The 16,818-nt window shown below is 46.7% G+C and overlaps 1 protein-coding gene across 1 annotated transcript; it reads right to left on the reverse strand.

The window, feature by feature from the left end:
* Positions 1–848: 848 nt before the first annotated feature.
* On the reverse strand, positions 849–15,050 carry olfml2a (olfactomedin-like 2A). The gene is made up of 8 exons (XM_029134771.3): positions 14,751–15,050; positions 9,950–10,213; positions 9,729–9,836; positions 9,480–9,656; positions 7,878–8,124; positions 4,949–5,230; positions 4,691–4,876; positions 849–2,505 (listed from the first exon to the last, which is right to left on the reverse strand). The coding sequence occupies exons 1-8, from the start codon at positions 14,817–14,819 to the stop codon at positions 1,901–1,903; spliced, it is 1,938 nt and encodes a 645-aa protein (XP_028990604.1). The 5' UTR covers positions 14,820–15,050; the 3' UTR covers positions 849–1,900.
* Between the last annotated feature and the right edge of the window lie 1,768 nt (positions 15,051–16,818).

A 16,818-nucleotide genomic window follows, 5' to 3' on the forward strand; every position in this document is an offset into this window, starting at 1 on the left:
TGGTAGTAGACTCCCTTTCATGAGTAGATACGGTAGATGGAGACGTCTGCACTAAGTAGCATCTCATTTATTGTCTTGGTCCACATGTAAATCTAGTTAGTGCAGATATAGAAGTCCATTATGTTTCAGAAGCCTGTGAGGGAAGCCTCCTTCACCAATCGTCCACTTGTTTATGAATTTTATCCTCCCATAATCTGCTTCCTGGCTTCTTGGCGTGTAGCACATGGTCGAGCTTAACATCCCAAGAACGGAGGAGCTGATGGAACAAGAAGAGTGTAGCAGGAGGCCCTGGTGACGTGAAGAGGATCAGACTGAGTCCTGGTTCAGCAACAGGACAGCCTTTGTTCCCACTATGAGGGACTGGGGCCGCAGCAGCATAGGTCATGTGAATTGTCAGTGCTCATCACCACGGCTAATGTGGATTTCATTGTTCCAATACAAACATGTCAACATTTCATGACATAGTTCACATTTGGACACACCACTGGTGCTGGGCTCATTACGCTACTAAGTGCTCATTAATGTAGTTTGTGATCGACGGCGCTGCTGAGTCTAGAACACACACGCACCACACCCACGGCTCAGCTCTGCGCTTCATCTCCCTCAAGGTTTGAAGGATTTGAAGATGTAGTTAAGCCAAGAAATCAGTCCACTCTGACCAGAGTTGCCTCTTTCAGTGTATTTTGGGACTGAGCTTGAGAAAAGGCCGGTGACCTCTACTCCAGAACCAAACGCAGCTCATGAGATCTCTGTAGAGAAATCAGGATATGAGTCACACATCTTCTTCCTTCATCACCAGAGGAACAAGGTGAGGCTTCTTCCCGCAGTTTACTGGACTCACAACATACTTACTATGGAAACTTTATTTCAAAGCACAGACAAACAGGTGGTTTTAATTGTGATAACTGTAATTCATGATTTATCTAATTACAAAGACTTACAAATACACAAAGCAATTCAGCATGGCTTTAATGAATAAACTGCATATAACCTCCAAACACTGTGGATGTAGGAATCAACAGTGTGTCCCAGATTTAGCACCGGTGTGGCAGCAAATGAACGAAACCCTCTGAAGGCAAGCGGACACACAGATATTCAATATTTACATCACATGAGGAGACTATGTATGAACTCAGAATAGTAACAATAGTGCACACATTCACTTTTTTCAAAAACTTTCTGTTATAAATGTCAAGAAACCTGTTGTTTGGAATTCATATATTGATATCTAATTGTTAAAGGCCGGAATGAAGCAGACTGTCGTATAAAAGTGCTTATAAGGGATGAAAACTGAAACAATTAGAATTATATGAGCAGAAATAATCTCCTTGGTTGAATTAAAGTCTACAGGCTGAAAGGAAGCGTCCATGTGTGGAGGCTGTGACGTGAGTCAACGATCATGCGTGAAATGTTTTTTTTCCTCTAGTTGAATAGCAACTAGAGCCTAACGTGTGGTAGTGATTCATTCATCATCTCTGTGGCTGTAACATGAACATGCAACGTTACCTCTGCCAGTGGTTTACTAGTGTAGGTCATCTGCAGTGACCTGATGTGACTGGCCTGATGAGAGCTGCTAACTGTCATCTTTATCTTCATCCTTCTGATTACGCCGCTTCTCAAATGTAGGATTTCATAAAAAGTGATACAATCTCTATCATTAGTAGTGACAGTAAGTAAGTCCAAATCCTCTGCCAGCCTGCTGACATCAATGTGCACCTGTAGATCATTTGTCTTTAACGTCTTAACCTGATAAACTTTAATTCACCCGTGGGATTATTTTGACTGTTTGCCGTGCGCTCCCTGACACATAGGACAGATGTGAGGCTCAGAGGTTGAGTGTGTGGCGTATGGCGTCTGCTGCCATAGAGCATCGCCTCACCACATGCGTATGTGTCCGTGCTCACTGGTCCAGAAAGTTGACCTGGTACGTCAGCTGATGTCCATTGTCCCAGGCATACAGCACCTTGTCCTTGGGGTTGTAGTCGATCTGGGTGGTGAAGGAGTACTCGTTGGTGAAGGGCAGGCGTGGAGCGGCCTCGCTGTTGGTGTGTGTGTCATAGGCGTAGTTCACCTCTCCGTCCTTTTGGTTGTACACATTGACGGCGTACAACACGCCGCAGATGATGAAGCAGTTGCCATAAGAGTTCCTCTTGAGCCCCGTTCTCCAGGTACTTTCCTTCTTCAGGGACAGGTCTCCGGGGTCTAGTTTGCTGATGACTATCATTTCCTGCTGGTTGTAGTCGTAGTCTGACGAAGGGTAAATCACCCACAGGCCGCTTTCATCCACTGCGAAGTCGATGTCCGAGTGGCCCCTCCACTTCCAGGGGGTGGTGTCCTCGTACACCACGTCATGCAGCAGCGTCCAGGCCGCTACGTATCGCATCCGCAGGTCGTACTTGATGATGTTTTTCGTGAAGGCTCTGTTGTAGTAAAAGGCTCCGTTGTAGACGACGTGGCCGGTTCCGATCCAGTTGTAAGGCAGCTTGAAGAGGTTGCTCCAGCGGCCTGGAAGAATCGCAGCATATCATCAGCTGTTCATAGGCACCCACCACGGCACTCAGGGTGCTTATTAAAATACAGCAAATGTCACATAACAGATAAAAACACTCACACACTAATTACACAAAAAGGTAAAATTTGGGCATTCGTCCATCCATCCATTAATTTATCTATCCATCCATCTATCATCTGTCCATGTGTCCGTCCATCCATCCATAAATCAATTAATCCATCCATCCGTCCGTCCGTCCGTCCGTCCATCCATCCATCCATCCATCCATCCATCCATCCATCCATCCATCCATCCATCCATCCATCCATCCATCCATTCATCCATCCATCCATCCATCCATCCATCCATCCAAAAATTGATAAATTCATCCAACGCATGCCAAATCATGGCCAAGTCATATATAGAGTAAACAGAACGTCTCCTTCACTGTGTTTTGTCTGCTGCTTTTTGTTTCCTTCATTCTTCTTTTGCCTTCAGTTTTTTTGCTGGATGCTAGTTTTATTAAAGGTAGTTTAGTGCTACTTCATGTTAACCACGGCTAACACATAGACTGACATGGTGATCTAGCATTACACTGTATATGACGATCAAAGCCAGAGTTGGTACAGACAAAACTCTTATGCACCGTTCCTCAGACTTGTCTGTTCTTGAAGCTGCACCTGCTTGTGCAATTTTCCTGGCACTTAACCTGATTGTGCTGTGTAGAACCCGTTGCTAGGCCTGTTTAGGAGAAGGGACCTCCTCTCATTCGCATTCACTGCAGGTGCAGTTGTAATGACCTCACTGGGCAATGGCTCATGAAAGGACGGTGCCAGAATCAATAAAGCCCTGAGTGGCCTTTCTGCTCTATTATTAAATCAAGTAAAGTAAGCTTTTCACTTGATTAATCACAATTAGTAAATGTATTACATTAACTAGTGACTTGTTAATTAAACTCTGACATTTATCTAAACTCTATGTGAACAGGCTTTTGTTTTTTTGGGTTCATATTTTCCAGTTGCAGGGACCAGCAAAGCGTAATATGAACCAACCTACGTACACATCCTGAGTCTGGTTCTGCAGCAGGTGGACACTGTTGGTTTTAGTCTGGTGAGATATTTGGTGAGGGCAAGACTAATTTGTTTTCTAGTATGGTGGATAAAAATCCTCAGACCTGCCTGAAAAGTCAGTGATGTTCAAGACTGCTTGTGCTTAAAGATGTTTTTCAGCTTTAATCGTGCTTTGCTAAGATTATGCCCTTCACATACAGTATCTGTCCATATAATGTTTATACAATTCTGGCTTCATGGGACAATGACACAGTTTGTTTGCGTCCAGGCTGCTTTTACTCCTGATCAGCCATTGTTTACTGTAGGTGTCACATCCATCTGCTGTCCTAACCTCAGGAAGTCTGATTCAGATAATGACGAAGCCTGAAGGACAGAAACAATGAGCGGTAGAACGCCACCCCCAGACCACTATCGCTCTCCCTCAGGAAGCCCACACTTAATCCCTCTCTGCTGTGCCCGGTTCAAAGGAAAGGCCAGAGCACATGTCAGGGAACAGCAGGCATCAGCGCCACTCACCAAGATAGCTAGTCATCCGCACACAGCCCTGGGCTCCTCGCTCCGCAGGTGGCCTCACATGTAAGTGCATTTAGAAAGCCCACTGTCCAAACACATCTACGTCAGCCAGCTAAGGACTTCAAGGAGGGATCGTGGCCACTGTTCTGAGAGTCTGATCCAGCTCCTCAATGGACTTCAGCATGTAAGAACCCACTGGAGACATAAAGTAGCCAAAAGCCGCATTCCTCAGATCTCACGGAGCGCGAGGGATAATCAGCATGAATCAGTGTCAACAACGTCAGAGAAAACCCAGCTATAAATGAGATTAGGGTGACAGTAGTGGTAAAGTTAGGCTAAAGGTTAAGGACAGATGTGGTTGTGTTTAATTGGACAGGATGCTCCGTTCCTCAGGCACAGATTAAAGGTGCTGTTCTGCACCTTTCACTGAAATCACTGAAAGGCAAGGTCCTCACAGCGCTGCGTTTGAAGACAGGCCTTTATTTGGAAAGGTCCTCACAACATGGTGTTTGATGCTTGGTGTCTTTATTACACTAAATTATGAACCCAATACAAAACCCTATGGCAGTGTGTTCACTAACCCAGTGTCAGCCTTTTTTACAGAACCATCACGCACCTTGTTTGAAGTTGTCCAGGTTGCGGAACTCTACCAGGTTGTTGCCATAGTAATAGTTAGTGACGTAGATCTTGGAGTCTTTGGCCAAAGGGTCCTTCATCCAGGCTCCTTCGTTGCGTCCGTAGCTGTGCTGTTTCTCCGGCTGCCCTATGGATGCCAGCGTCCCCTCACATTCGAGGATCTTCCCTGGAAAAGGCAAACAGCAGTTAATATGGGCAGGCGGGAGTGTCTGGCATCGTGCCGGACCTGGCTCCGCACCGGCTCTGTGGAGGTGGGGGCGGCTGTTGTTGTTGGAGTTGTCCAACACCAGCACTATGGTTGGTGCAGCCTTTTCAGGCACCGCTGTGCTCTGCGTGGTGACAGGCGCGGGCGCGGTGCTGCTGGGGGCCGTGGTGGCAGTCGTTGTGGTGGTAGTGGGGACGACAGTGGTGCTGTCGGGTTCTACCACAGTGGGCTCCACTGGTTCCAGGACCATTTCAGCGCCGCCGTCCTCAGACTGGCTTTCGCTTACGTGATGATCCGCGAATGTTTTGGAAGATTCTAGGATGAAATAAGTCAAAATATCAAGCTGAAATAAATCATGTGGTCATAAATAAGACTGACTGAAGCTAATAAAGCGTTTATGCAGCTAGATGACATGAGTTAGACATATGTCAGGTGCTGGACAGACTCGGGTGCTTTCCTTAGATGGGTTCAGGACTGAATTCCTCACCCGCTCCTTCCTTCTCCTCCCAGTCTGTTCTGAGCTTTCTTTGCTGCATGTGTTTGTATTGAATGTAATTATCAGTAACATATTCTCTATGAACCTAAGAGGAGTTGTTTATTATATGCACCACCAGTGGTGATACTTGTATTTTTATTCCTGCTAAAATATCTTAATACCATTATCTGCATCTAGCTACTGCTGATCATGATTGTCATGACGATTTCTGATGACTTTCAGACTGAATCAAAGAGTGAAGCAGGGATGTTCTCTTTCTGGTCCTTATGCTCTAACATCCTGTGCTGGGAGACAGATGTGGGCGCATTACATCTGCTACGTAGCGCATCTTTACACGCATACTTACAACACATGGACTCAATGAAGGCTCCAGTGTTCAGCCAAGGCTTGTAGGGAGCATTACAATGATATGAGTTTGAAAATGTTACTCGGAATTAAATGACACGCTAATTTCTGAGCAATCCTAAAGAAACAAATGTGATTTTTTTTCAGGTTCGGTAGCTGAGACGTGCATGTAGCCCTGCGATGGACTGGCGACTTGTCCAGGGTGGACCCCACCTCTCACCCACAGGCCGCTGGCATAGGCTCCCGCACCACCCACGCCCCCGCATGGGAATAAGAAGATGGAGGGAGAATTACATGTAGTCGAGTCCAGAGAAGAGGATGTTGGCCACATACAGGGTTTTATTCTAAGATGCTTTGGCTTTATATGCTTTGAACTTGGGTTTATTTTAAAAAGGTTCAGGTTCAACATTTAAGTGAAATGAACCAAGTTTTGTGTTAGATGAAACATTTTATTCCTTCAACTTCAATCAGTCAGGATTGTTTTCAGGAAAACCTGTCACATACTTGTGGGAAAGAATGAAAAAACCCACAAACCATCTAGACAGTTGTGAGTTAGAGCTGCATCGATGCTGACTGACAGCTGACTGTGTGAACATGTCATTGATGCAACTGTTTTAGACAGAAAGACAAATATTTTCTGGTTAATCAGTTGACAAAGTCTCAATTTGTTTATATTTACAATTAATGCATGAATTGAAACCCCCTTTTAGTTAAAGCGTTTGCTTTTGGATGCTGCTGCTGCTGCTGGTGGTGTGCGCTGTAGGTGCAGGTTGAGTGCGTATTGTTCTCGTTCCACAAGTCCTGACAAGGTGGTGCTGAGCAAGCCGTTGCATTTTAGTTTAACAGCTCAGTGGCCAAGACCAGAGGGCTGAGCGCCGGGCCGTTCCCACGGCAACGCGATTGTATCAGACTTTGAGTTTAGACTCAGAAAGGAGCATGAAGACACACGCTCCGTCCTCTGAGGAACAGAGGCTCCTTCATCACAGAGGAGCAGCCAACTGGTGACAGTGACGGTGGCCCGGTCTGTTCAGGGTCCAGAACACGGCAGAACACACGGCCTGACAGCGCTTTGTACGCGCGCCCTGTGAACGCAGCATAGCTATTCACTCAGCTAGACTTAAAGAGGATTGGAAGGAGGCAGGAAATGTTTTCTCTGCATCGGTGAAGGTCCCCTCACATTGTTGTGCAGAGCAAAGCTGAGGCGTGTCAGGGGGCATGGCACGGGTCCATTGAGAAAGCATTCCATCAGCCCCATGTATTTGGTCATAAAAAGACTTGGATTTCCTGCTCACCGAAGGCTGCCAGAGTGCAGCGGTGGCCAGGAGCCAGCTGCAGATCAGCTGGTGCACCTTTATACAGCAAAGACCCCGTGGCATCAGTAAATCAGCAGATCCAGAGCTGCACTGAGCAGATGAACTGGGACTTTGCACATGCTGGTTGATTAATTGTGTTGCTTGGGGTAAGGTGGTCATTTAGCCCAGACTCACTGCACAGGTTCCACTAACCTGGATTAAGCTGTTGTCTGAAGGTAGGACTGGTGTTTAGATCATGCACACACACCTGATCACACACACACGTGATCATACACACACACATGATCATACACACACACACCTGATCACACACACATGATCACACGCACACACATGATCCCGCACACACACATGATCACACACACATGATCACACACACACACACGTGATCACGCACACATGTGATCACACACACACACGATCACGTACACAAGTGATCACACACACATGTAATCACGCACACACATGATCACACACACATGATCACGCACACACACATGATCACACACACATGATCACGCACACACACCTGATCACACCCACGTGATCACACACACACACACGTGATCACGCACACACGTAATTACACACACACATGATCACACACACGTGATCACACACACACACACGTGATCACGCACACACATGATCACACACACACACACACACACATGTAATCACGCACACACAACTGATCACACACACCTGATCACGCACACACACCTGATCACACACACACACTGAAGAGACACCACTCTGTGAACACACCACTATGCGGGGACGATGAGGCTACGCTGGCGACGCTCACCTCCTCGGTGCTCGTCGTCCTCGCTCTTCGCGGCCTTGTAGTACGTGATGCCCCTCACCACGCCGGGCTGGCTGCCCACCACCTTGGCTCTGACAGTGGGCTCAGGCTTGACTGGCTTCCCAGGTTTAACAGCTTCTTTCTTGGGCTTTACAACTTTTTCTTTGGGTGGTTTGGGAGGAGCTTTGGCTGCAGGACTCTTTTTGTTGGGTAATTTCGCAGCCACGTTGGTTTTCTCTTCATTAGTGTCCTGTAAAATGGACGTTCAGGTCAGTCACAATATTCATTATTTAATAATACATCATTTGCTCCTGCTGCTTATTAATAGATGGGCTGTGAACACAAGCAGTCAAGCTGAGTGGGAGCCAAATTGGGCATGTCCACAGCCCATAGCTGGACTGGCTCGCTGCCAGCTTTGCCACAAATCCAGTTTCTTTCAATCCTATGGGCGTTGATGAGAGCAGTTATCCTGATGCTGCTGACCAAAATGACTGCTGGAGAACTGTTCCAGACCACCAGGCAGGGAAACAGCTGGACATGCCAAGCAAAGAAACACCTCTGATTTGTGTTGGGATTGTGTGCGTTTGCTGAAGTCAACTGAGAACAACCTGCCACAAGCAGCTCACAAAAATACAACAACAACAGTTGAACTTTATTTATTAATCTCTGCATTTTACCAATGCCAAGGGAACACTAGTGTAAAGTGTCTTGCTCAAGGACACATGTGGTGCCATGTGTGGGGTTGAACCTGGGACCTTCTGCTTCCCAGGACAATGCTCCACCTACTGAGGTACCAATAAACCTGAACAAAAAGACAGAAGAAGGTGAAAGCTAAAATAGAAACACGTGTATTAAAACAAAATACCTAAAGACAGAGCTGTGAGACGTGACCATCGGCTCATCAGCCCTGATCCAGAGACAAGCAGTGGATGGTAACGATAAATAAGAAGCCCAGATGTGTCAGTACATCTGGACTGGCTCCACCTCCTGTTAACTGCTGTCACACTCAATGTGTACCTCTAACTGCTTGTTGTCATCGCTGAGCTGATCTATGGGATTAATAAGCACAGACCCAGAGGTTGTAGGATAAGTTCCACAGAGCTGGAGCTGCAGCAGAGTGATCTCTAACCCGACTGATGCAAAATCACCAAAGTGTTTGCACAACTCACACTAATGGAAGCGATACCTTTGCCCATCGATAAATGACATAACCAAAGAACAGCTGAAATCCGTCTGACTGTTTCCCTCACACTTCTTCAGGTTTTCAGGTGCGTTGTGTTGTTTTTGTCTTTTTTTTCCTAATTATGGCTCATGCAGACTGGGGTCCTCCCTCTGAGGTGTACTGGCCATTAGCATGAGAGGACTGGGCACTGACACCTTCATTAGTTTATCTTAGTTGGAGGCCCTGATAGACTGGCAGCCACCGCAGAGGAAGCCGCATCCATCTCGATCAGTGAGTTAACCACTGAGCACACGCTTCCAGATCGTCTAACCCTCAGTAGGCTCAGCAGTCGAGGAGCAAACCTCTGCTGGATGTATCCATCGTTCACGGCTCCTCACTTACACAGGACTAGAATGCAGCGGATGCAGCGTGAGGGTTTCTACCTGGGCTTTGCCCTCGGACGAGTCCTTCTGCAGCAGCTGCAGGCTGAGGCTGGAGATCTCCTTTTTGATGCTCATCATGATGTTAGAGTAGTTCTCATATCTCTTGAACTGGCTGGTGAGACTCATCATGCTGTCCCGCACGAACTCGTTCTCCCGTGTGAGGTTGGTCTTGATGGTCTGCGACATGACACACGGTCAGAGTTCTATGGACGTGGCCCCTGCAGCTGTGGGCGTGACGACCAGGCTTACCTCCTCCAGCAGGTTCATCTGAGACACCACCTTGTTGATGTAGGAGTGGACCTTCATCAGGTCCATGCTGTAAAGGGTTCCCTCCAGCAGGTCCACCATGGATTGGAGCTGCTCAAATCAGAAGAACGTCAACTTTGAAGGACTCTACCACAATATCCACACATATTCAGCCCAACCTCAGCCATCGACCAGCGATGAGCCTCTCCGCTGCAGCCTCTCACCTTCAGCAGCTCAGGAGCCTGTTTCTTCAGCTTCTCCATTTTCCACTCGTTCTCACAGGGGTTGAGGGAGGACGGCGGCGCCGTGCAGGAGCACTTACAGTCGGAGCCGGAGCTGACCGTCTCCACCGTGTAGAAGTCCTCCACGCGCACGGAGCCGCTGCGCAGGCGCAGGCACGCGTCCTTACTGAGCGGGCGCATGATGCACTTACAGCGGCAGTCTGAGCCCTCGGACGTCATCCGCACAGGTTCCGTTTCCCCAAAGATCTGACAGGAAACGAGTGTGACAGAGGTCAGACCTGCTCAGCACCTCACTGCTCATCAGTTCCAGGTGATGACATGTGCAGACATGCACACACCTGAGATTGTCCGTCTGTCAGTGAACTCATCGGAACACGTCAGTGCCTCATGGCTCTACAGAACCTGGGCCAAGTCTGACACACGTGACGTTTCCACTGTTGCTTGTGAAACACAAACCATCTTTTTACCTGGCTCATTATCTTCATTCAGTGAATTAACCCACTCACAGTTTATGGTCCTAAATGATGAAACCAGACAATTATGCATTGATGACATTTGAATTTTTCAACAAATGATTTTAAAATAAACATTATGCAGACTTTGATTCACACTTTAAATACGTTATGCAGACAAGTGCGGTGCAGTGATTGACATCCCGTTATGCCACTGATGCCTTTTAGATGTTGTGTGTCAGTGTAGAAGTAGCTTAGTGAAGGTCAGAGGACCTATTAGTGCAGGAATGCAGGCTGGGATGTGGAGCTCCGTCAGCTTCGCCCTCTTCCACTGCAGACAGTCTGATGGCCCTTCGTGCAGAGCCAGGCCAAGCGTGATCCATGTCAAGTGAAAAGGCATCAGGTTGACAAATGCTACAGCCCCATGAAAACACGGTGGATTAGCAGATTAAGCTTCCTCAGCAGAGGCTGCGTCTTTGGCCCCGCTGGGTCGCATTGTTCACCCTCAGCCAAACACTGAGCATCAGCTTAAACTGGAAAACATCCACTAGATAAACTTTGGTCGTTCACTTGAGAAACAGACTCAAATCATTTCCTGACAGGTTTTACTTGGGAGCAGCTTATCACAAAGCATCACCATCATTCTGCTGCCTCCTCCTGCTGTCAGATCACATGTGCCAACATGTCCAACTAAGCGTTCAGCTCCTGACGCCAAGCTGACCTACCAGCATGAAAACGGCCAACACAATTCACAGCACTAATAATTAAGGCTAAGAGCATTTAACGCATGCTTTAAGCTCGGAGTCTTTGGCGTTGACCTCTCGAGCGCTGTCAAGCTTCAGGTCAAAAAGAACGCGGCTCAAAGCGGAGGCTGAGCTCTGCAGACAGCTCTATTAGATCAACGGCTGCAGCCACGAACAGCCAACGCGCTGTGACAGTGATGAAGACAAACCCCAGAAAACTACTGTGTTTGTTGTCTCACAGTTAGTCACAGGCGCTTATACCCAACAAACAACCAATATGAGGGCGCTGCTGTGAGTCCTGAGGCAAAGCTCCAGGGTCTGTATGTAACAATCAGCTTTGCCTTCATCCTCTGACAGCGGCACCCAAATGCAGACCTGGGTCCATCTGACTTAGAATCTAATTAGTGGTGTTTAACATCTACCAGTCTTACTGTGAGGTCTGGAGATGAAAAGGTAGCATTAGCACGGGGATGTTAATTAGCTAACAAAAGCCCCCTGCTCTTTGAGGTACATATCAACATTCCTGCTGCCTTGCTCAGGTGCCAGTATGCCTGTGCCGTGGGAACCTTTCAGTCAGTTAGCCATGTCATGACATCCACAGTGTGAAGGCAGCAGATTGGGTTCAAAATGCATCTAACACTTTAATAACATACTGGGAGGTCGTCGTCCACGAGCCGAACAGAGGAGCTGTTAATTAGTGAATGCTCAGGGATCAATATGCTGTAAGCCTACGATCGGCACCAAGCAGAGACACAAAGCGCTTGTGCTCCTTCCTCTCCTCTCCATGATGCTTGCTGCATGAGCTCATTGTGACAGAAACTGAGCTGTAGACACGACGCTGGAAGAAAGCCAGAATGCAACCTATACACTCACATAATGTCACCTGACAAAAGGGCAGCAGTGAGGAGGTCGTCCTCCAACCGTAAGGTTGGTGGTTCGAGTCCTTGCCGTGGTCCATATGTCCTCGGGCAAGACACTGAATGCCAAGCTGCCCCTGATGTTTCAAGCGAGTGAATGGGTGAATAGGTGAATGAGAAGCGTAAAGCACGCTGCATCCCTGAAGGGTGGTTAAAGCAGACCATTTACCATGATGTGACTGATGCATTGTGGGAATGAAAGGCTTCTTTTTGGGGGGAGGGGACGCGGCGTCCTTCGCTGCATCACCTCGTCCTTTATAACACTGGAACAGCAAGTAATGTGGTCCCGTCCTGGTTTTTGGTCCATACGCTATTCGTCTAAAGGCCTTTGGAAGCCTGACTCTTAGAGCGGCTGCTGTAAACTGCACAGCATGTTCCTGCATGGCGGCATGTGCTGCTCTAAGACCTGACTGATGCGCTGATGCACCATGAAGCCACCAGCTGGTTTCTGAACGGTGATGTGGGCTGTACATATAAGTATAAGTCTATCTGCAGTAACTGCCATCTCTGATGTATCGTCACCATTTACACAGCACCAAGCGTTAGAAAACAGGGCTGGCAAACAAGTTACAATAACTGTAAAGAATCATTAAACAAGACATTTACACTTTTGATTTGTTTCTCAACAATCAATTTATTTGTCAGTTTACAGAGTAAAAATCCTCTAAAAACACACAACTACAACTCAAGCTGTCAAGGCGTCTCCCTAGTGGAATCCACATGGCACAATAATCCAGTCATAAGCATAAGGAGACATGGTCCTAATTATTAATGTGTGTCTGGTGACCTCAACCACGACTGGAATGACACATGTTGCCAATATCTTTTCCCAGATGATGTGTTAAGCTGTTTATATAAGACGCTGTATTTCTTTGTGCAGTTCATCATAGTGTAAACACTAGAGAAGCAATATCTGCTTGGAAACGGGAAAACTAGTGAGAATGAATAATACAGGTAGTAAAGCTCATTGTTATCATAAATAACATCTAAATTTGAAATTGAACTCTCAATTTGTGTTTGACTCTTTTACCCAAATTAAACTCTTCCCTTCTGTATTGTCCCTGAACGCCTCACGCTGGAGTCTGCAGAGCTCCAGGTAATAATGAGATAAAGGTAATAATCTACAGGCGTTTCTCTGGGGACGTTGTCCTTTCTTGCACAGCTGCAACCTGTTGGTGTTACTACATGTAAGACGCTCGGGCGCCTGCTTTAGAAATGTGTAATACAATAAAACTTTCAAACATGAACCGCTGCGTAACCTTCAGCTCACAGACAGGAAAGCGGTGGCGGCTGAAAAAGGCAGACCTGCTCTGTCATGTTGTACTGCATGTGTTTAAAGCATATGCTGATGCTTAACATTCACTCACACCTGTAAAAGCTTCTGCATCCTCAGGACGATGGATGAGAGCTGGTACATGAGCTGTAGTTTAAATCTTATCTGACATCATACCTGTTCCTGTAATGGCTTAAGTGACAGGAACACAAAAAAATGCGTCAATGCTTTTAAGTTTATTTTTAGCTTATTTATATATATGTATTTATAAAGTCTGAACATCAAATTGCACTGGGGTTTTAGGATCCACACTCTCTTCTCTCAGCTCTTCCAATCTAAACAAATGAATGGGTCACTCATCCCTTTCCCAAGTGACCCACAGAACCTTGAAATAGCATCTCATGACAGCTGGTGTGCCAGACCTTAGTTGTCATGGAAACTACAACAAACATGTGGAGATGATTATGAAACATGTAAGTTTGGTAAACACAACCACAACCTTCAAAAACCTTCCGCTCTGGGCCAAACGTGGACGTCTGGCTCCAGAACCAACACTCTGACCGAGTCCGAGCTTCACGTGGTGCGGGTTGGTAAAATATCTGAACTGGTTCAAACATAAGACGCAGCAGTGTTCACTGGGACCTCGTCGTCCACGAGCCGACCGGAGGAGCTGTTAATTAGTGAACGCTCAGGGATCAATACCCTGTAAGTCTATGATCGGCACCAAGCAAAGACAGAAACATAAGCTCATTGTGACAGAAACTGAGCCCGAGATATGAAACTACAAACTGAATCTATTGTTTTTACCTCTTCAACACAATATAGAGCCAACAATTCTAAGAGAAGAATATTCATTAGCTTCACCTGCTTCACTGGTCCATATCGCTGCTGATCTGACCTCTGACCAGGAGTGTGTGTGTGTGTGTGTGTGTGTGTGTGTGTGTGTGTGTGTGTGTGTGTGCGCGTGTGTGCGTGTGTGTGTGTGTGTGTGTGTGTGTGTGTGTGTGTGTGTGTGTGTGTGCGGTGTGTTTGTGTGTGTGTGTGTGAAGCTGGATTAGGCTGAGGGAGAGTGAGGGGTTGCAGGAGTCCAGCAGCTGTACAAACACAGGCAGCCAGATATTACTGTTAACCCAACTGAGTGCCATCGCTCCATCGCTCCCTCTCACTGGAGGTCTGATATTATGCGATCCTGTTGTTAGTGCTGTCACACAGAGGCTGTCATTGTGGGGATTACTTTAAATCAGAAAAATTATACACAGCCCGGACCGTCTGCCACCGTTAGACACAGTGTGAGACAGGCTACGACCTGATTTAGGCGAGACTCTGTGACAGATATGATGTGCTGGTTAAGATAGAAGCCCAGTAACACTCACGTTCACGCAGCGCGTGTTTTCTTACCCTGCTCTGTGAAGACGCGGTCCCGCACAAAACCAGCAGACACGCGAACAACTTCGAGTATCTCCACATCTTCCGGTCTGAGTGTCCGAACGCCGAATTTACCAAAGCAACGCGGTGGTCACTGCACTCCGTCCGCGGCGTCGCGCTGCTCTGACTACAGTTCCATCCCACGGCGCGCGCCTGTGCGTGACTGAGGACGGTGCGTGATTCTGGGCTCCGCGCGCAGTGCGCACCGCCTGTCACCCGCCGTCCCTCGGTGATAGGAGGGGTTAACGGGCCGACACGCACTCGGGCAGCGTGGATTCTCTGAGGACACACACTGACAATAACAGAATGACTGATGAAGGACAGTTGTTGGTAATAACATAATTAATTAAGCGCTAAACTGACACAACTTGAAGGAGCCACTGAGCGTAAACGACATTTGTTTGCGCGTTTGCGCACAGGATGTAACAAGTGAAGGTGTGTTGGCGCCATCTGCTGATTCACTAAAACATCGCAAATCTACTTTGTGCGTGTGATATAAAATGATCAACTTCATACATGGATCAAAACAGTAAAATGTTGGTACCAGGGAGGAAGTAACCAAACAGCAGCATCCGGTTCCTCCGGCTGGATGCGTTTGGGTCCACAGGTTTGTAGCTGACGCATCCCATCACAGGACTGGTTCTGCAGACCTGGACCAGAACACAGTCTGAAGCGTGGGTTTGGAAGCAGCAGAAAGAGTTCTGACAGGAAGCGGACTGGGAGCTGTGGTTTGGACACTGGACACAGTGGTGAACAGCAGGCGGGCGCTCTGCGCTATAAATGCTACAGCGAGACGTTTGTGTTGGCGCGTCAGATAATACCATGATGGACAGAAACAAACTCCCTCCAGAGCAGCTTGAACATCTGACATGTTTTGAACACTTTTAAATAACTTACATACGAATATGTTTGCAGTGTTATCGCCACCCTGTTTTCTCAGTCCTTCAACAATAAAATAAACTTTATTCCACAGTGGGTGGTGATGTTGTACTGAAGTGCATTGTTTTATAAAGACTTATATTCTTAAACATCATACACAGTGTTTTATTTATTATAAATACTGTCTGTCACTGGCATTACTGAACTCTGGGTTTTACTGATACTTGCTGTTTAACTGTATGAAGGATTGTCATCTTTTCAGCCAGAGCACAAAACCAAAAGGAATCTTAAAACGATGATGATCAAAGAGTTTAGAAGAAGAGAGAAGAGAAGAACCAGATCACAGTGACAAGAGTGAAAAACTCCTCCAGACACGTTTTTGAGCTGGAAGCTGCCTCCTCAAGGCATTTGCTGCCTTTGCCTGGTTTATTATCCAGCTTTTATGTGAGACACAGGACACACTGTCAGGACGTATCAAAAACATTATTTTAACACATCACCAATGATGTTCATTCATTAATAATAATATCTGCTCCCTGTCACCTTCATCACCCACTGCTGATGACAGTGAGTTGATGGGAGGAGCTCTGGTCACAGACAGAGGGAGCAGGGGTTCCTTTAATCCTTCCAGCTTCCAGCCCAACCCACTGTGGATCACAGGGATCAGATGTGTTCTCACCTGTAAGTGCAGGGTTGGAGTACTGACTCTTTTATGAACCACAGCTGCTGTAGGTGTTTAGTGAGATCAAAAACATAATTTCTGATCCTGACTTTTATTTCATTTTTTGCTTTTTGCAAGTTTTTGCTTTGGGTTTATGGAATAAAGTAACTAAAATAAATACATTCATATTAATATACAGACTCCAGTGTTTACAACCTTAAGTGATACCTACTGGGAAAATATTACCTTTCAAAAGTTAATAGGTAACATTTACTTTCAGCTTGACTCCATATCGAATACAACCTGCAGAAGGAAGCGATTCAGTTCACGTCAGGTCTGAACAAACCTCAGCACAGTCTCCCACATCAAAGCAGTTTCCTCCTCACAGTGGTTCACACCTAAGATCTCGTCCAACAGATGGAGAGCAACAGCCCTTCTTTATGAACCTGTTAGATCAGCTGATCATGTCCCGTACATTAAAGGGCTTCAAGAAGATAAAAG

The sequence above is a fragment of the Betta splendens genome, chromosome 19 (genome assembly GCF_900634795.4).
Source record: "Betta splendens chromosome 19, fBetSpl5.4, whole genome shotgun sequence".
In the NCBI taxonomy this organism is placed as follows: domain Eukaryota; kingdom Metazoa; phylum Chordata; class Actinopteri; order Anabantiformes; family Osphronemidae; genus Betta; species Betta splendens.